Source organism: Podarcis erhardii (assembly GCF_964252035.2).
Source record: "Podarcis erhardii genome assembly, chromosome: 10".
In the NCBI taxonomy this organism is placed as follows: Eukaryota; Metazoa; Chordata; class Lepidosauria; order Squamata; family Lacertidae; genus Podarcis; species Podarcis erhardii.
Window position 1 is genome coordinate 54,917,924 of NC_138500.1, and position 21,564 is coordinate 54,939,487.

Consider the following 21,564-nt stretch of genomic DNA (forward strand, 5'->3'; position numbering starts at 1 on the left):
GAAGAGGGAGCGGAGCAGCCAGCCACCTAACAGTCATCTAACATAACAATTACCTCAGGTGATGTGGCACTTTGACACTTGGTCAGTCAGCTGGTTGTTAGGACTTCAAAGCATTGGGTCTGGCCTCTTTGCCACACAGGGCAAGAGACGAAAAGAAAACCACAGGGAAGTATTCAACTCCTCTCACTTAAGTTTGGGAGATGCACACAGTTCAGTCTCCTACCCCTCACCCACAGATGTCCTCAGACGAGTTATGTATCGCCAAAATGTGAAATACTTCACCAAAAAGAAAGCAAAATAGGATACCAATGTGCATACAGTTTGCATGTGGTAATTTATAGGCCTAGATGCAAACTCAGAACCAGTGATTATAATTGGAATAGAAATACTGGGACTCAGCTAGACTGGTAAAGAAAAAGCGATTTATACGTGTTGTATGTGTGATATAACATGTGCCACCAGATGGAGACACGGAGTCCTGGTTTTCTCTACCTGTTTTCCCTGTTTAAATTTACAACACTTTAAACCATGGGAAGGCAAACTAAGGCACAGGGGCCAGATCCAGCCCAACTGCCTTCTAAATCCGGCCCGTGGACTGTCTGGGAATCAGCGTGTTTTTACATGAGAAGAATGTGTCCTTTTATTTAAAATGCATCTCTGGGTTATTGGTGGTGCATAGGAATTTGTCCCCCCCCCCAAAAAAAAAATAATAATCTGCTCCCCACAAGGTCTGAGGGACAGTGGACCGGCCCCCTGCTGAAAAGTTTGCTGACCCCTGCTTTAAACTGAAACACTTCTTTGATGTGTCTAGTTCCAGCCCTGGTGACCCCAGTCTGCTGTCTGAGTCATGAACTGTTGATGGAAAAGTTCAATGTCCCTGCTCTCTTTTTTCATGGTTCTTAATATTTAAGACTCCTTCAAGAACTATCCCATGACGGCCATTCAGATAAGACGACAAACTCTTTCATGGTGCTAGTGGCAGACCCTGTGTCTGGAATAAGTCTCATTCCAATATTTGCATTGTTCATTGGGCTGACGTGGTCTTCCAGACAAGACTCCACATTTATGCTTAAGGTCAACTGCAACTTTCACAGGCCTCAATACATTTTTATACTTTCTTGGTATCCAAGACAAATACTTCCCAGAGATCTAATGTGGCACAGACTTCCTATTCCGATTTGGAAACTGGCACTGCTTGCAGGTTGCAAGCTGCAACAGCAGGTAGTATTTCATCCCCAAATAAATTGGTATCCCATTATGAACAGGGGGGGAAATCTCTATGGCAATTCAAATTTTTCTTCTGTCTCAGATTATTAAGATCAATAGGCTATGAGAATAAACGAAAAGGGGCAATTGAACTGTTTATTTAATTTAAAAATAAAATGAGCTTGTAGAATTTAAGGAATGCTCAAGGCCGCCTTAGAACCAGTTGTTGGCCACACCTTTAGTACTTTTAAGCAATCAAAAAATAAATAAATTCTGGATAGGCAGCTGTGTCTGCCAACTTTTAGGTGTGAAGAACACAACATGGCTGAGATATTAAATGTGAAAACTCAGTACGTATAGTTGAAATGCCATATTGTGACTTCAGGGCCCTGGTGCTATAATTTTTAAGAGGGCTAGCTAAGTGGTATATTAACTGCACACAATTATTTCTCTTGTGAGCAGAAGGAGCAGAGCTTTCTGTTAAAGTTATGGGGCCCATTTTCTTCAGAATCATGCTAGTCATACCACTCCAAACAACTGTGGTTTCCTGTTGCATGTCACTGCTTTTTTGGAATGACCCACCCAGGGCAGCATCAACTTGTTGTCTCTGTCTCACCTTGCTTTGAGGATCAATTCATATGTATTTACTTACCTAAGTCAATGAAGGCAACAAATACTGACTCTATAACAGCTTCCCCCATTCCCCTCTCTCTTGTGCAGTGCCTGGCAATATATCAAGGTCTTTAAAAAATACATCAAACCTGTGATGTTGACGCGCTAGCAGCTTGCAACAGCAGTTTCTCTGCCAATGCAAACTCTTACTTTTTAATAAAGAATTTAAACCAGAGAAGTTAAACATTCATTGGTCTTTCTTCTAGAGGAGGAAGTAGAAGTTTGAATTGGCTCTACAGCTACCAGCCCTCTTCTTTAAAATAGAGAATATTCTTCTGTTGAGTAGAGACCGGAAAATCCTGTGCTGAGCTCCAAGAACGTATGCCATTAAATAAGGCAAACAAAAACCCACCAACCTCCCCTATTTTATAACATTTTATTTAATACAAATAGCCATACATTCCTCTCTCTTTTTAATGTTTTCATCACTCGTGCCTTTCTCAAAAAATAATTAGCACTTTAACTTTAACCTCAGTAACTCTCTCACAGTAATGTAGCATATATGCAGAGTGTATTATTCTATATCTGCATACAATAATAGAAAAGCATATTTCCAGCTTTAGGAAAATATGCCAGTTCCTTTTGCTTTATGTAAGGCCTCTTTGTGTATTTATCCGGATAAACCATGGAAACTCATGATATTTATAAGCAACTATTGTGGGTAAAGATAGCCGGTCTGTCCACCACTTGGCTGTGTTTAGAAATGGACAACTTTCCTTGACTTGATTTGGAATTGACTTTGTATCAACTTAGGATGTGCACCTGCTGTAAGACTTGGTTCAAATCCTGAGTTGGCACTTCAGAAACCTTGTGCTTCTCTCCAAAGTGCTTCCGAATCAGTCCCATTCAGCTCAAATCCACTTTGGAGAGACTGAGAGGTGGTTTGCCTTTCCCCTTCGCTGTTGAGATAAGTGGCTATGACGCTTTTATTTTTGACATAAATACATGAAACTTGCAGGCAATATTTGCCCCTCCAGAGTGGACAAAGTCTGCCAAATTACAGGCAAATAGGTAGGGCTTTATTTTTGTTCTGGTACCTTTAAATTTTGGTTTATTTTTATTTTTGGTGTCATGGGAGTTTGGAAGCTGCCATCTTGTGGACCAATACTTTCCTCAATGCAAATTCCCCATGCTTAATCTGCTTGGGGAATGGTGGTAGGAGGTTGACCATGGAGCAAATCCTTCCCTCTAACAAAGTTCTATAATAAAGAAATCTGGAAGCAGCCGGAGAATGGTGTTCAAATGTTGGGTGTTTCTACTAAAATATGCATAGAGGCAAAAGTTTCCTCTCATGGCCTTGAATAAAGTGATTGCAATACTAGGCTATGGGTAGCCTCTTTCTACACAGGGTGAAATTGGGAGCAGCCTTTCGAGCTTGTGCTCTTTCACCTTTTCCCTTCCTTGTTCCACTTGCCACATGGACGAGTGAATGCCCAGACCTGGAGAAAAATCACCTTTATTTGAATGGTAGATCTCTCCTGACCTGAAATACGAAAATCCCTTTCTGTAGCATCTTTCATATATAGTTCGGGAGATGTCCCATGTCAAATAAAAATGGACCTGCTGATTTCAAGCCTTGCCCTTTATGTGTGGCTCTTCCTAAAATATAAATGGGGTGGGGAAAATTCAGGAAACTGCTGGGGGGGGCATAATATTTGAATGCCTTCGACGTCTTGCATGAAATAAAAAGGGAAATAAAAAAACCTGTCTTGCCTGAAATAAAGAGGGAAATAAAAGATGCACTGTACTTCTTCTTCTTCTAATCCAGTCTAAAAGCAGCTGAAAGAGCTATTTCAGCAATGGCCGAATGGCTTTGCAGCAGTCCACCAGCCCTGTCCAACGCCACCTGAATCAGGAATGGCATGGAGTTTTTAGTTAAGACTTTCAAAACAGTGTATTTTTCTGAATTTAACTTCAAGATGGCTGCATCAGGCTTTAAAAGTGCAGACTAATGTACAAAACCACACATTTTACCCATTATAGGATATAAAAGGAATGTTTCCTGTGGTGGAAATAAATAGGATGGTTACCCACCGCTTCCATTGATTTTAAGTTCTACAGTAAATTCATGGGAACTGCAGCTGCTCTGCTTCTTTGAAAATCTGGCCACTGTTCCAAGTCCCAAAGGCCATATCCTGTACATACCTATTCAAGTGCTTAACCTTAGGCACCCAGGTTTGAATTCTCTCTCTCTCTCTCTTTTTGCATACATGATCAGAGGAGTTAATTTCATTGTTATGAGCCCACTATTCAAAAACAGCTATGCCACCTTGAAGTCAAGCTGTACGTCTAAAAAATCTAAAATACTTTCATTCTACAACAGAGAAGCTCTAAGATACTGAATCTTACAAAACATCAAAGTACTGGTGAACTGGGGAACACTTTGTATTTTGATTCTTTTAAATGTACTTTTATAGTAATAACCAGTAGCAGGGAAATTGTGATCAGGACGCACTTTTCAATGTTCCACTGACTTGGTGGCCCTCTCCTGGGCTTCTGTCATGATGTCACCATACCCCTAAATGTGTGACCTTACAAAACACACAGTCCCCCAACGATCCGCAAAAACTCTGTCCCATTGTGCTTCATCCCAAAATCTAAAACTAACTTTAGCTAACTCTGAAGTGGAATATTGTGATTTATAACAAAAAAGGTTACTTAGGGAAGTTGGATACTAAATTGTTCGGTTGGAATCTTTATCCTTTGATTATGTAGTTGGCTGAACAAAGCATTTTGATTCATTCTGTTCCAATTTAATTCCCCTTTGCAAATGACCTGATAGCTGACCCATTTTTTATGCTTAGTATCCCCAGGAAAACAAAAAAATATATAAAAATACAGTGATCCTTGTTAATCATGACATTTTTATATTTCATGTTCCAAGCCTTTGGTTTAAAAAAAAAAAACAGGAACAAAAGTTATGCAAATAGATGAAGCCTTGCTATATTCTCTTAGTAAAATTCAGCATTAAAATTATTAAACTTTCACTCAGAGTGAACATAGTATTTTAATAGAATAGCCAAAGAAAAAAAGCTGTTCCTTCTTACTCTATAAATTGCTTTATGTTTTAACACACTGCAAATTAGGACTTTAAGTAAAGCTTCATTTTTCTTTTTTCTATATGCAAGGTTTGTTTAAGGTAGGTTGGGTTTTTTTTTAAAAAAAATGAAGTAAGGCATGTTTTTCTTTCAGTATTACATTATGCTAGCTAAGAAAGATAATGATATATATTTGATTTGACATTTTAATGACTGTGCAATTCTAGCCATGTCTACTCAGAAGTAAATCCTATTGCTTTCAATAGGGCTTATTCCTGGGTATGTGGGAATAGGCGACTTCCGTCTGAATTAGAGTATGTCCAGACCAGAAGACCATGGACTTTGGTATCCAGATAAAACTTAATAGCAGCTCATAGGATGAGGCCTACATACTGGTGTGTAGACACACAACCCCTGAGAAGTTTTTGTCCTTGGATGCTCATTTTTTCTGCTGCTTGCCAGTACTGTGTTGATCACACCTTCCCCATAGCAGGCAAAACATTTGTGAACATTTGGTGATATCACAGCAGCTCAGCCAATGGTGAAGTAGGATTCAAATGTGGCAGGCAGGCAAACAGCAGATAGTTACCACCTTCCTATTTTATGTAGGACTTTTGTTGTTGTTTAGTTGTTTAGTCGTGTCTGACTCCTCATGACCCCATAGACCAAAGCACATCAGGCACTCCTGTCTTCTACTGCCTCCCACAGTTTGGTCAAACTCATGTCGGTAGCTTCGAGAACACTATCCAACCATCTCGTCCTCTGTTGTCCCCTTCTCCTTGTGCCCTCCATCTTTCCCAACATCAGGGCCTTTTCCAGTGAGTCTTCTTTTCTCATGAGGTGGCCAAAGTACTGGAGCCTCAGCTTCAGGACATGTCCTTCCAGTGAGCACTCAGGGCTGATTTCCTTCAGAATGGATAGGTTGGATCTTCTTGCAGTCCATGGGACTCTCAAGAGTCTCCTCCAGCACCAGAATTCAAAAGCATCAATTCTTCGGTGATCCGCCTTCTTTATGGTCCAGCTCTCACTTCCATATATCACTACTGGGAAAACCATAGCTTTAACTATACAGACCTTTGTTGGCAAGGTGATGTCTCTGCTTTTTAAGATGCTGTCTAGGTTTGTCATTGCTTTTCTCCCAAGGAGCAGGTGTCTTTTAATTTCGTGACTGCTGTCACCATCTGCAGTGATCATGGAGCCCAAGAAAGTAGAATCTCTCACTGCCTCCATTTCTTCCCCTTCTATTTGCCAGGAGGTGATGGGACCAGTGGCCATGATTTTTGTTTTTTTCATGTTGAGCTTCAAACCATATTTTGTGCTCTTCTCATTCACTCTCATTAAAAGGTTCTTTAATTCCTCCTCACTTTCTGCCATCAAGGTTGTGTCATCTGCATATCTGAGGTTGTTGATATTCCTTCCGGCAATCTTAATTCCGGCTTGGGATTTATCCAGTCTAGCCTTTCGCATGATGAATTCTGCATATAAGTTAAATAAGCAGGGAGACAATATACAGCCTTGTTGTACTACTTTCCCCATTTTGAACCAATAGTTGTTCCATAATGTCGGACTAAATATGCTAATGAAAAGTGAGGTTTGGGGGCCGTGTTGTGCTACTCATAGAAGTTGCTTTGCAGGAGGCATCGTTTCCTAAAAGTATTCTCCATTATACCTTTTGCTTGTCGTTTCTCCTTCCTTTCCACCCAACCATAGCCCACTTTCAGGAAGAAAACTACAGCACTGGCTGGTTGTGATACAGCTTCTTGCTGTATCAAGAAACACTTTGGTACATAACAAAGCTGCTCAAAGAAAAAGACGCACACATATCCAAACCCATTTTTCTTTTCTACTTTTATTTTTAACCTTTTTTAAAAATAGAAAAGTGGCTGACCACGGATTTATGAATTAGCAAGTCCATTATAATGATGAATGGAAATTACCATTTAAAACCTGAATCATTCATCAGACTGCTCGCTATGTGTCAGGTGACATAAGAATACATGAATACTTGTCATCTTAGTATTTCCTACCTGATAGTTAAACTTGCATGAACTTTAGACTTTTGTACCAAGTGCTGGCTAATATAAATTAAAAAACAACAACACCCGAATATAAAGTAATTTCACAGATAGTTTCAAAGGAGTAAAAGGGAATGTGTAGAAGACATTATCAATAAGGGGGGGGGGGAGAAAGAAGCATTCTTCCCACCCCCAGACAAAAGAATCACAGAAGTCTCTTGGTTTTTCTCAAAATAGAAAGTCCTGTTGAATATATGGTATCCCTAGACCACCTTTATGGTTGAGGACTTTTGTACCAAGTGCTGGCTAATATAAATTAAAAAACAACAACACCCGAATATAAAGTAATTTCACAGATAGTTTCAAAGGAGTAAAAGGGAATGTGTAGAAGACATTATCAATAAGGGGGGGGGGAGAAAGAAGCATTCTTCCCACCCCCAGACAAAAGAATCACAGAAGTCTCTTGGTTTTTCTCAAAATAGAAAGTCCTGTTGAATATATGGTATCCCTAGACCACCTTTATGGTTGAGGACTTTTACTGCCAGATTGATCTGTTCACCATCTTTCAGCGAGCCCCCATTGACAACAAAATATTCCATAAATGTTCCTTCTAGGTTTCTGAAATGAGCAAACACACCATATTCCAAGTGATAAGGATTTTGAGAGAAAAGCTAGCCTCCGAGATGATAGCTCGATGACATCCCACCCACGTTCAAATACGATTTCTACCGTAGGCTTAGCAGTTCATAAACTGAAGCCAACTTTCAGAGAGATCATTTAAATTGTGAAATGCTACCCAAAGACTGAGGAAGAAAAGACTGTATATTAATCTTGGCAGCAGATGGCAATTCTAGATCCAGAAGCTCAATAGTGTTGAGCTGAATGGAACATAGCAAGTCTGTTATCCTAACAGAATGCAGCCTTTGTCTCTCAGAGGGCTAGAAATGGCCTCTCAGTATATGCATCCAATAATAGAAGAACATAAAGAGACAGTTAAACTGAGTAATGTTGCATAACTAAATGGCGAGATTTTCAAGTGGAATATAAAACCTGAAAGTATTGTTTTAATCAAAGATCTGATGGTCTTGTCAGTGCTTCATTATCCTGATGCAGTGTGTGGGTTTTTTGTCCCTCCCCCCCATTTTTCCTCTTCCAAATACTAATGTTTCTGCAGATACATGTAGGACCCAATCCTGCTTCCTCAGCATGGCCTGATGAGCTTCCCCATAAGACTTCATCCCAACCCTCCACTTCCAACTGGATATGCCAGTGTGCTGGAAACACCACAATGCAGTCACAGCAAGTAAAGGTGATTCCACTTTGAAGGATCCCTCTCTAATGGTTCTCTATTATATTTTTAGAAATATCAGCCACATACGTAAAAGTAAAGGGACCCCTGACCATTAGGTCCAGTCGTGGCCGACTCTGGGGTTGCGGCGCTCATCTCACTTTACTGGCCAAGGGAGCCGGCGTACAGCTTCCAGGTCATGTAGCCAGCATGACTAAGTTGCTTCTGGCGAACCAGAGCAGTGCACAGAAACACCGTTTACCTTCCCACTGGAGTGGTACCTATTTATCTACTTGCACTTTGACGTGCTTTCAAACTGCTAGGTTGGCAGGAGCAGGGACCGAGCAACGGGAGCTCACCCCGTTGCAGGGATTCGAACCGCCGACCTTCTGATCGGCAAGTCCTAGGCTCTGTGGTTTAGACCACAGCGCCACCCGTGTCCCATATCAGCCATATAGCCTGATATTAATATTATTTTTAATTGTGTGTGAGGCTGTTTTTGCTACTATTTTGCGGGGAAAGCTTTATTAAATATTTCTCTGCTCTTTCAAATTGAATTTTTGCTATTAATTTGATTTCCCACCACCACCACCATTTTCTTCTTTGCCTCATTCCAAACCACCTAAAGACCACTTCCAAACCTCTGTGGCTCAAGAAGACCCATGAGCTGGTGTCCAGTAGTTGAGACAAAAGGTCAACGTCAATAAACATGTCATGTGCCAGAACCAAGGGGGAGGCAGGAAAAGGTATTGAGGCAACTGTGGTCAGGTCCAGAAGTCAGGACTGAAGGGTGAAGCCAAAAGTTGGACTGAAGTTGGACGAGAGAGCAAACACAACGTGGACACAGTAACAAACTAGAGGTCTCTCCAGACTGGTGTCTCTGCAAAATATTATTGCATACCCTCCAACATTTCTCCGATTAAAATAGGGACGTCCTATTCCATAATAATGATAATTTTATTTTTTATAGCTTGCCCATCTGACTGGGTTGGCCCAGCCAACCAGTTGGTTGGCTTCCAACATACACAAAAACATAACAAAACATTAAACGTTATAAAGCTTCCTTATACAGCGCTGCCTTCAAGATGTCTTCTAAAGGTTGTGTAGTTACTTACCTCCTTGGCTTGGGGGGTCGCCATACCCTCCCAACATTTCTCTGATGAAAATAGGGATGTCCTAAGGAAAAGCAGGACATTCTGGGATCCAATCAGAAACCAGGATGGCTTCTGTAAATCTGGGACTGTCCCTGAAAAATAGGGACACTTGGCAGGTCTGCATCTTGGTGCAATAATAATGCATTAGTGGTGTGTTTATTTTGTTCTAGTTGGTTCTGTCATGCTTCCCCCGGGATAACAGGTTATAGCTCTCCGGGGGGTCTGTAACACAACAAAAGTGTTACACAATGGAACACAGATCAGCTTGTGAACTCATAGCTATGCTGCTCAAGTAAATCATGTTCATTTCACTGTATTAGCTGCTAGCTCCAATCCTACGATAACAGGTTACTGCCAAATGTTATGCTCATAGGATTGAACCAAAATATGTAATTCTGTGTTGGCTAAAACGCCATGATCAAGTAGCTTTTTCTGTCTAATGCCAACTACACTCTGCAGTTCTGTACTACTCAACAACACTGTGAAAACCCTGGCTATATTATGCCAGCTGATACCCATGCTAACCCCTTACTAACACAGTGTTCTGGGTTCCTTTGTGATGCCTAGTTCTTGCATCCTATTCGAAACATTTATATCCTTGAAACACTAAACGAGAACATGTGAGTGACTCGTATTTCTCCTTTTGCATTTCCACTGCATCCCATTTTGTTCCTATTTTGCAAGTTACAGTGTGGCCTGTGCTTATTGTGGTAATGTTGGTCTAGGGCAAAAATGTGAGAAACTGCAGCTTTAGATCAGATGCTTATATACTAGGAAAAGCTTAGCAAGGTAACCAGGTAAGGACTTGCACTCAACCCTCTCTAACAGGGTTGAAAACCTTGAATAGCAGCATTTAGCATAATACAGGCTCAAATAAGCAAACTAGTCTTCATTGATGTGTCAAACTGGAGGCCTGCATCTTCCAAAAGCTGCCTCTGTATGTCAGCATGTGAAGCTGATCTTTCCCAGCTGATGCTGGATTCAAGTTTCTTGGAAGCATTTTTGGTGGAGATGTGCCAAACAACCTTAAAAAATAAATCAGTTGCAGTAGAACAGGACAATCCCCCAAGGCTCAGAGGTAGGGTGAGTGTTTTGATACATGCATTACTAATTAACTGTGAAAAGTTTTGAACAGGCCCAATATCTGTGTGTGTGTGTGTGTGTGTGTGTGTGTGTGTGTGAGAGAGAGAGAGAGAGAGAGAGAGAGAGAGAGAGAGAGAAGTGCAATAGCTACCTTTTATTTAAAAGGTCATAAAAGGGTAGAAAAACAATTCCAACCCATGAAGTTAACCATACCACAATTTTGGAATATAACCTTTCGGTATCCCCCTTCCCCCTCCTTTTTTTTACAAGATGTGATGCTTCATGTCAAAGACAGTATTCCATATCATAACTCATTTGACATAACTTCAGGTGATGCAAATTTTTTTATAACACTTGTTTCTCCTTTTACCCCTCCTCCAATATATTTTTTTTCCAGACAATAATGACTTCAACCTGGAAAAAGGCTTACGGCTCAGTCAGAACTAGCCTAAATCTAACCTTCAGTTTGGAGTCTTGGATAATGAGGTAAAATATGTATTATTCACTCGACTACCTTTGGACTCAAATGACAAAAGGGAGTGAATATTCCAGGCCCAACACATTCTTAGTTTAGGAATCTCAAGAGACATTTTGCAACTGTGCTATTGCAGCTTGATTTTTGGACAGTGAGGAAGAAATAATGATACTTTTCATGGATTTTAAAAGGTGTTTCTATGGCTCTCTGGCAGCCTTAAACAAGTCTTAGCACTGGTAAATAAATGAACTGTTAAGCCACTTTAACATCTGAAAAATAAACTGCAGGTCCATTATCATCTGAACATGTTTCACTCTTCCCAGTGTCAAATCTCTAGGCTGTAATTCTGAGGTAAGGTGAGTTTTCAGTGCAACCTTTTCAAGTAGCTCCTTACAGAGCACAAAATGAAAGAAAACAGTTAATCTTAAACAAAAGAATATAAATAAATGCCACATGAGTGAATTAGTTTTGCTAATGCTAATTAGAATGCTCATTTGTCCTGGAAAAAAAAAAAACCCATGGCAGATGACTTTTGTTTGCTGTTGGATTTATCGCAAAGCATAATATGACAATCGTGTACACTAAAATCTAGTTCACTAGCCATTGCAATATCTGGATAATCTTCTAGTACCAGTTTATAAATACACCACTCTTTTTTGCTTTTTCTTTCAGAGAAAACTGTCTGTCAAATACAAGTGTGGATAGATACCGGACTTCCCCACTGCTGTTTGAGTCACAGCTGAGCAAAGTGAGGTAGCCCAGGTAATGTTGTGTAGGCAGGGCAATGTCGCACATCCTCTTAAGTGCTTGTCAGGTGTAAATCAATGTCATCATTGACACGGGGAAGGACCTTTGCAGAAATGCAATAGCTGTCCTTTTCAAAGGAACCCTTAACACCTCCTTTATTGACCCAACCCATGCCCCAAATGAACAGCCCTTGCTTGTTTTCTACAAGGCACATCCGCACATGACATGCGTACAGTAGGGCTGAGTGTAAGGGCTTGTCCACACTGGAACAAAATGTGAACTCCAGGCCACTGCTGTCCCAGACATTTCCCACTTTAAATAAGAACACACACACCCTGCCCCGATTCAGACTTTCCAAGTGTGTTTGTATGCATTGCCTAGTCTGATCTTCTCTTACGCTGTTGTACCGTCCAAGTTTGATAACATGCAAAAGGCTGGTTAAAGGGGTCAGCTGCAGATAATTAGACAAAGACTGCTTTGAATCAGAGGTTTTCAGAACAGAACAAGTTACCACCTTCCCACAAAGATGCCACCATAGGCACGCACAGCTGTAAAGGTTCTAGGGGTTGCTTATGCATAAGTTGCCGCCACTCTTGGCTTGGTTGTCTGGTTGAACCCTTTCTGTCTGGACAGCCCTTCACTTCGTGGCTGCCTCAGTCGCTGGCAGAATCCGTCAGTGGGCGTTTTTTGAATCTCTTCCAGCAAAGAAGTTCTTTGACGCCAAGTCTCCTCCTACTCTCCCTGCGCGGAAGTCTTCTGCGCAGGGAGGGAGTGGGCAGCGGAGGACCCGTGCTCTCCCCACTGGTTTCTGGCGAAGAGTCTTGGAGCCTCCTCTCCAAATTCCCTCTCTGCCCCCCTTCTCCACTGGTGTTACGCTGATTTCCTTCCCCACCAGATGGGCTGCCTCTCTCCCTACTGGGACCCTCTCCGGCATCCCTCTGGAGCCTTCCCTCTGCCTCCAGCTCTGATGGCAGTTCCCTGACAACAGCACATCAGAGTGTTCACCCAGGGAATTTTTTTATTTAAAGGCAAACATTTATTGAATACATACTCATGCTCAACCATAAAGGACATTGTTTTCATTCACCAAACAAACTAAAGAAACTCCCTGCCCTATACTTCGTTGGTTTCCGTGGTTTGGCTGCCCATGTGTAGGACTCTGAGGGATTTCTGAAAGCCCTTGATCAGATAAAGGTAAACACGTGTCCTGTTCGCAAGACGCTGCAAGACAATCTTTATTTGAAGATGTGAGAATTCTTACTGCTTTGAATAAATGTACACAGAAGCATGTGACTCTTCCAAAAGCATAAAAGGGAAAACACCCTTGAAAATAATGCCAGCTATATACTCTCCATCAAAAGGATGTTTTAAGAGAAGAGGGGTTTAAACTGCAGAACCGAACACGGCCAGTTTGGAAAGGTTAACTTTGCTCGGCTAAGGTGATCCCTTCGGTGGTGGGTACTATTACTAAGATTCCGTAGTTATCCTCCGCACTGAATAAAAAAAAATATTCATGCCTTTAGGGGTTGTAGGGTCCTTGCTGTGATTTACATAACTTGCTGTCAGCTGGCATGGCAGACACCAATTATAGGGAACTTTGGAAAGGCACTACCTGTAGCTCTCAGTGGAAGCCATGTTTCTGTTGTATTAAATCTGTACAGAAATGACAGTGGGGGGAAAGGAGAAAAATAAATGGTGCTGTGAATGTTACAAGTAAACCTTTGGGAACAACAATGTAAGTAGGAGAGTGATACAGATAATGCGGTTTTGCTTAGTGTAGCACTGAATACCCAAAGTCAGGAAAATGGAAATACAACACACACACACACACACACACACACACACACACACACACACACGGATATATATAATAGTCACTCTGCAATGTCAACAGTGCCAAGTAAATCCCTAGAAAGCTTAAAGGAATGTTACAATTTTGCTTAGAATGGAAAATAGGTTTGACCGGTCAGGTAATAAATTTTAAAAAAAAGTTAGTTACACGAGTCTTGTAATTGCTAGGCATGTTGCAATATGTGTCCAAATAAGACACTGGATAGAAATTAATTTCACCCATGCAGATCTTAGAGCGGGGGACCAGGGCCCCCCAATTATTCATGGACTTGACACCTGATCATGGATCTACTTTCCAAGGAGCAGCCACTACCTGCTAGATCCATAGCCACATTTTCAGATCCAGGTATCTTTTCTTCTCCCCTGCCTTGCTTCAGTCCATGGGCGCCATAAGCCAGTCCATTGGCTCATAAGACAATAAATTGCTGAGTCCTTCCTCTGTTCCCTGAATAGTGCCATCAAGACCATGGCAATGAGGTAGAAAGCTCTTCCCAATATATTGTTATGAATTTGTGGGTTCCACACACACATAATTCCTGGGTTTAGTAAGTGTTAGAATTTAATCAATTATTGGAGAGTTAAACTGGAAGTCAGACTCTTAATAGCTGGACTCTGCTTCCAGGAGATTTCCTGAGAGATGGGCCATTAACAGAGAAAAACACAGGGAGATGGACCCTTAGCAAAGCAATGCCTGTACCAGCTGGCAAATGGGTGGACCCTCTCCTGAGCTCTTGGATGGTTAGCAGATACAAATCAGAGTGGAGAACTTTAGGATCTCAGTTGGGGATGATATGGGCTGAAGGAAAATAGTTGCAGTTGGTGGAATGCGGCAAGTTGGAGAGAGCATGCATATTTTTGAATCCAAGGTGGCTGTGGCTATGGGAGAAGCAAGAAGCTTTTATGGGTGTCAATGCTGTAAGCATCATATGCTCTGGTTGTATATATGTGTAAATAAACCATATATCATAAAGACACCCCACGCTCCACTGTGCCTCATTCCCAAAGGAAACACGAACCCTGAGTAAGAACACTGAAACATTGCACCACTTGGAGATTGGGGTGGCATGTAACAATATCGTTCTAGACTCATGCTTCGGGTTTATTGTCACAGCTGATAGGAAATAGCTCGTTGTGCTTCTAAAATTATTGCCTGCCAGAGCTCTAGCCACACTCCTCACTCTTCTGAGGACTGCTTCATCTTTACTTTTCACACTGCTTTGGCCTACAATATCTAATTGCATCCACTGGTTTTCTCGGTGTCTTCAGTACAATTTAATTCTACTGAAAAACTGCAGAGGCACAGTACTTTTACCCAGAGTGTTTGGCCCCTTTATACCCAGCAGATCAACTAACTTTTTAAATAGAAAACTGGAGTTCTCCCTGACCTTGGAAAAGGCTGGAGAAATCTATTCTGATCTCCTCCCCGTCCCGCTCCATGTTTATGAACGAGTCCTGGTGAGCTTTGCAGTCTAGGAGAACTAGAGGCAAATAATTTTATAGAGTGTTTTTGCATATATTATTAAGATTCAAGCCCTGATTCTCTCTCCCCCCCCCACAAGAAAACATTATAAATAGTGTCTCAAAAACCTGTGATATCCACTTTGTTAAGTGTTGGGTTCAAGAGATTAAGGGCAATGACTGGCATATAGTTCACTTTTATTTCCATCTCGCTGCAACCTCACATCGCTATACATCTGTTTTGTTGATTCAGAAGAGCACTTGAGCGCCTTTACAGTTGATTTTGACAAGTGCTACAATTTGATATGGGTAGATAATTCTTGCTGAGATGATTTCGAAGTACAGAAATTATAATTTTGAGTAGATATTACCTTTCTTTATGATCAGAAATTTCATGTAATATACTGTGCACTTAAGCATCTTAATCACATTTTTTCTCCCTCTCTCTTTTTTTTTATAAAAAAATACATTACATTATTTTCATCTAATCGAGCAAAGTATTGCAAATTAAAATATTGTTCTAAATATATCTGGGTCCCCTCCCCCTTCCTCCTGCTTGGTGAAGAAGATCCTTTAAAGAAGAACAACAAAAAAGGAACATTAAAAATGTTCATTCCTAACCTTCTCTTCAAAACTATTTGGTTTGGGATTTAATTAAACAGTAAGACATGACAGACTGTACAGGAGGGCTCATTAATGCACACCTTGGGTGCATTTCACCTCCTGCTTCTTGCACAGCTGAGGTGTGGATTAATCAGCGCTACCCCTTGGCCCAGAGCATTTATTGTGATTATAAAATGACCACTTGGAAAAAAAAATAAAACAAAATGTTCTAATGCCAGGATAGATCATCCGTCATGCCTGATGATTAGGAGTTAAGAGCAACATTAAAAGGAAGAGGGGGGAAAAGCTGATCATGTTTTATGCAGTGGTGCAAACAGAGTTTTCCTCCTGTTCGGAAGAACTTTATGATTCTTCAAAAGCTTTTTTTGTTCCATGGCAAAGCATAATGAAAGATGTAACAGGACAGCTTCGCATTAGATAGTGGTAGTATAGCCTATTCATCCAGAGTAGATGTGATGGGAGAAGCCACATTTGTTTAATCATGTTCTCATCCCATTTATATATAAAGCTGACAGTGGAACTTATGCAGGTTCTTGTTTGTTTATATGACTCTGGGCAACTATGCCTACAGGACTGCCTTTCCCCTATATGAACCTGCCCAGACCTAAGACCATCATCTGAGGGCCTCCTCTGCAGTAGTTCCCTTTTTATAAAGTACTCTCCCAAGGGAGGCCTGACTGGTGCTAACCTTGTCATGATATTGGTGCCATGCAAAGGTGGGGTTTTTTGGTGCCATTCAAAAGTGTTTTTTGTTTGTTTTTTGTTTCTCTGGGCATTGGATAGCACAACATGATACTGTACAGCTAAATCTGTTTTTACTATAATTTCAGCGTTGCAAATTTTTACTTTGGTTGTAAATAGCTTCAGCACTTTTGTGTGTGTGGAAAACACTGTATACATATTCACCCAACCTTACTCCACTGGAAAATATTGGGAAATAGAACCAGTAGCAACAGTTCTCAGCTATATTGACCGAGTAGAAAGGAGACAGCCTGATAATTACCTGTGTGTCAGCAGACTTGATCGGAGGTGCCAGATGTTCCTTCCAGAGAGGACTATGGAAACTGAGCCATTCGAAAAAGAGAGAACTCAGCTTCGAGATTAGTAAGTTGAAAACTAGTAAAGTTCCCAGCTGTTGGTGCGCCGCCGCCGCCCCACACCACAAATTTTCTCTCAAGAGGAATATAGCCCAAAGCTCAGAAAATGCTAAAAGGGACTTGTAGTAAAAGCTGCTCAATTGTGGAGAAGTGTTCATGGTCCCCAAAGAGCAGAACAGAGGGAGATAGTAGCTGGAGGGGTGGGAAACAATCGTCAAAAGATAACAAAGGAAGGAGAGGGCTCAGAAAGCTGTGGGAATTGCACGATGGTATGTACCAGGAAAAAAAAAATTATTAGAGCAGCAGGGTGGTGTTTTGTTTTGTTTTTTAAAAATCTAGATCCCAGTCATGCCTCAACAATCAGGATCTGATCGCATAAAACTAGTGTGGCGTAATGGTTAGATTGTTGCACTATGACCTGGAAGAGACAAGGGTTCGAATCCCCACTCAACCATGAAGCTCACTGCGTGACCTTGGGCCAGTCGCCTAACCTACTTCACAGGGTTGTTGTGATGATGAAACGGGGAGAAGGAGAACTACGTACACCACCTTGAGCTCCTTGGACAATAAAGGTAGCATATAATTTTTTAAAAATCATGGGAGCAGCTCTTCAGTGATGCAAGAAGCTGTGTCAGTAAGAAAACTGCAAGCATGAACCAGTGCTACTGAAATAAGTTTTAAATACATTGCAAATGACTTTAACTATACTGTTTGAGATACTTGACATTTAAAAAAAAATATTGATTGGGATTTTTTTTTCTTGTTAAAATTTCAGGGGGGAAATGTTAAGACAGTGTATTGCTAATAATGATGATGATGATAATGATTGATGTTGAATAATAATAATAATGATGATGATGATGATGATGATGTCCCAGAATTGACTTTGCTGGTTCTTTTTCCTCATAAAAGAACTACACCCTGTGCTTTATTTGCTATTGTTGCTTTTCTGAATGAACATAAAAATGATGAGCCAGCTTTTAGTGATTTATTCTTTTTGCACTGCACTTTGCTTTTTCTATGGAGTTTAGAGTGCATAATTAAAATCATATCACTGATTTGTGTCCAGCTGGATTGTGTGGTGTGTTGTTTTTTTACCCGTGTGAATAATTTCCACGCAGATAAATAATCTTGCTGAGGTCCATTGGACTTCACATAAGCAAGGGCAGCACGGGTAGTTAGTGTTTATAAGATCAATCTTGGAAATAGCAACGTACAGGCAAAGCAATGCACTGTAACTCATGCCTAGCTATAGATACATAATATATTGCTTTGAACGAAGTCTCCTCTTGTGTTACATTTGTATTCATATATGTCAAAAATGCAACGTTGGTTCTTTTTAAAATAAATTGGAAGCGCTAGTCTATAGTGTATGATTATTTTATTAACTGATAAATCAGCCAGCTCTCAAGGGCATGGGGGAAATAGATTTATTTAATTTACAAATAAACTGTATCCATTCAGCATTTCCTTCCCTTGTTGGAAATGTATGTTGTAGTGTTGCTTGCCCCTGAGTGCAAGATTCCTGGGGTTCCAGGATTCCTTTTGGAAACGAGGCATGACAGACACTGTGGCGTCTTTTTGATATATGGTTTATTTACACATATATGCAGTCTGAGCCTACAATGGGGTCCACAGCATCAACACCCCAAACGGGTCTTGTTTCCCCCTAGCCACAGCTTTTGATTCAAACACACATCAAACATTGCCCTCGATTGCTGCTCTAGACACTCTCCAGCTTGTTGATTTTTTACTCTAGGTCACATCACTCCTAAAAACTCTGGCTTTTGTCCTCCTCACTATCTGTGAGCTGAGGAAGGGGCAACACTCATTTGCGTGGCGAGTTCCCGCCTCCCCCTTGAGAAATAAAGACACGAGACACAAGAATTAGAGTTAATGGGTCAAATTAGGCCACAACTTTATGGATTACAGGAATTGAGCGGTATTGGCTTAGGCATTGGTCCTATCAACTCACCGGCTTCAGCTCGCTTGCTTGAAGACCAGTAAGGGCTAACCACCAGTAAGAGGAGTCCCGCTGATGCACATCAACTAGGAGCTCCCCCGGGGTCACCGCTCGGGGGCGTGCCGTGGGCCCACACCTCCATAGGCTTAGGACAAGGCCACGCCCCCAGTAATCCTTTACTGGACTACCCTTTGTTTTGGCGGAAGGTGATGGCACTTCCTTCCCCCCTTCATCTGCATAACAATACCCCTGCCAATGCCTAACCGCCCATACCGGGAGTTGTGACGGTTTGCTACGAGGTAGGTGAAAACCAAGTGGCTGGTGCCAATCTGCCAATTGGAAAAATTCCTACCAGGCCCCTCGATGGTGACCAACCGAAGTCCATAGCAAAGTCGGAGAGCCTAGCCTAACGGGTGGGAGGGGAGGGAAAACCTGATCAGCTGAGGCGCAGGAAAGAGGGAGATCCTTAGCCGCGCCAGCCCTAAACAGGGCAGGCCACACCTCCTGGGCCAGCCGATTGGCTGGCCAGGGGGATGACGCGTCCAAGGATTCCCCTGGTATCACGGGGGCTGAAAGCCCACCCCCGCGTGTGTGGGGAGGGGCATGAAGCCCACAACCCCACCTCCTCTCTAGCTCGGAAGTGGCTTTGCCATCTCCCACAGAGTCTCTTCCTTTGTTCTCCTTACACCTCTCACCAGGAGGCTAGCCGGGCTATTCCCAAAATTAGAAGCCTCGGTTAGATCTTAACACTTGCTGGGTCCAGGGATTACAAGAGTCTGCCACCCAGTTTAACATCTCAAACCCCATAACAGTACTAACAACCACAGGTGCTTAAGCATTTTCTCAGATATTAAAGCAAAAAATGGTGCTTCTCGACCGTTTGTAAACAATAGCACACAAAATATGAAAGCGGGCACTTAACTGTGAGGGGCTTGAAGCAGTGGTGTAGCGTGGGTTGCCAGTGCCCAGGGTAGTGGGCGCATTCAACTGCCTAATGGCATCTGCATCACCCAGGAGAGTGTTGCTGCAGAGATAAGAAAAGAAGAGTTGTCCCTTTGTCTGGAGAGCTCACTTCCTGGTTCGCATGGAGAAGTTGTTTTTAATGGAGCCCAGTGACAAAAGTGCACAGCTGTTTTAAGGCAGCAGCGGATGTTGAAATTTTGCATCCCTATCAATTTTGCTCCCGGGGGAACCACCCCTGCCTCCCCCTACATTAGTGATTAAATTCCTTTGGTCCTATGTTGCAGTTTTCTGCAAACAATGCTCTCAGGTACTATATTCAGTTTCCTGATTGGCATACTTGGCTGTTGGCTCTCTGAGTTGTCCCCTCATTCTCAATAAGGTTTTAAAAGGTAGCTATTTTAATGTTACGAAAGTGGTTAGGGCAAGCGAAACCCAGAGCAAGGAGGGTCTGTCAGTTACCCAAACATTCTGGCAGATGATGTCATTGCTCCTAGTCTGGAAAAGCCCCCTCTGTTCCCTCTCCATTGCACCACCGGTTGTTTGACAGAGTCTTTTTTGGGTGTCTTCCACCAGGTTTCTAATATATTTAATATGTTAACTTTTAGGAGCATTTCCCTCCTTTGTGTGCCTCTTCCATGTGAGGTCTGGAAGGTGGCGGCACAAGAACAGGCCTTCTCTGTAGTGGCTCCCCATTTGTGGAATGCTCTCCCCAGGGAGGTTCGTCTTGGGCCGTCATTAAATAATTTTAGGTACCAGGTGGTGCTTTCTTCAACCAGGTCTTTGACTGGTTTACATGCTACAGCCTTTTAAATGTGTCTGTGGCAAGGAGGGCTATTGTTTTGATGTTTTGTTTACTAATAACTAACTAACTAACTAACTAAGGAAACCTCCTCCAAATGTCATTTTCACGTGCCATTCCCCCCTGTGACTCTTTAGTCTTTTTTTTAACTTACTGCCTCACATGCTTTTGTAAAAATGCATCTTGAGAAATCCAGGTGTATAGATACTTTCTGATTCCATAAGGAGTTGTGTGGTAAATAATTTGATTAATAATGGCCATGATCTAGCCCAGATGAACCACATTTACGTCCCAACACATGCTTATAGTGTCGCATATTTCTTCCGAATTTAGAACAACTCTATGCCTCAGATCGGTATTTCTTTGGCTTTATGGATAGGTAGTCACTAACACCTGAGAATTTAGCCAAAGAGAAAATGGGCATTTCATTTCAGCCTATATAGTCCGGTACTCTGCTGAGTTAAGCTTGAACTACTGTTTGTATTTATTTTGCTAATACACGTTTGGCTTCATTTGCTAATTCATACTAACCGATTTAACGGCCATGCTAACAACATGGGATAAAGATAGTATAAATGATAAATCCTTATACCTCAGTCTGTAAACCATCCTCTAATTGAAGATTATTTCATAAATGATATTTTCAGGAATATAGTTGCTGAAAGCCAGCATGGGATGTCCTGGATATATCCAGAATAGCAAATGTAGCATAAGTGAGTGGTCTCCCTGTACGTTTGTGGCATAATACTGTATTCAGGCAATGTTCTCCACTGGGCATAACCTGCCCTGTTCTCTGGCAGGAAGGGGGTGTTATTGAAGTCCTTGACTTTGAGGTCTCAATCAGGAAGCATGAGTGAGAGGTGCTTTATGTTCAATACTTCGTTTCTGCCATCCAAAAAAGGGAGCATGCATATTGTCCCTGTGGGAATCCATGTTGCTCTCCTCACACTGGGAAATGGAGAAGCCCAGTTAGCATGCAGCTTGTCGGTCTAGGCTCCTAGTTGTTCCTTTCTGGCTGTGCCCATACCTGCCCCACACTTGAAGTCATGTATGCTGTCAGGTGTGTGACAGAGTTTGTGGGAAGTAACAACAACAACAACAACAACAACAACATTAGATGTTGTTGGACTG

General features: G+C 41.7%; 1 protein-coding gene across 1 annotated transcript in view; it reads left to right on the forward strand.

Annotated features, from left to right (window-relative positions):
* The window catches only part of LOC309350858 (uncharacterized protein), a 54,505-nt gene extending 37,316 nt beyond the window's left edge, over positions 1-17,189 (forward strand). The window contains exons 5-9 of the mRNA XM_081878157.1: positions 8,106-8,240; positions 10,854-10,942; positions 11,604-11,693; positions 13,757-16,715; positions 17,048-17,189. Of these exons, the coding sequence (XP_081734283.1) occupies positions 8,106-8,240; positions 10,854-10,942; positions 11,604-11,688 (309 nt within the window). The 3' untranslated portion in view covers positions 11,689-11,693; positions 13,757-16,715; positions 17,048-17,189. The remainder of the gene's footprint in view (positions 1-8,105; positions 8,241-10,853; positions 10,943-11,603; positions 11,694-13,756; positions 16,716-17,047) is intronic.
* Positions 17,190-21,564: the final 4,375 nt, after the last annotated feature.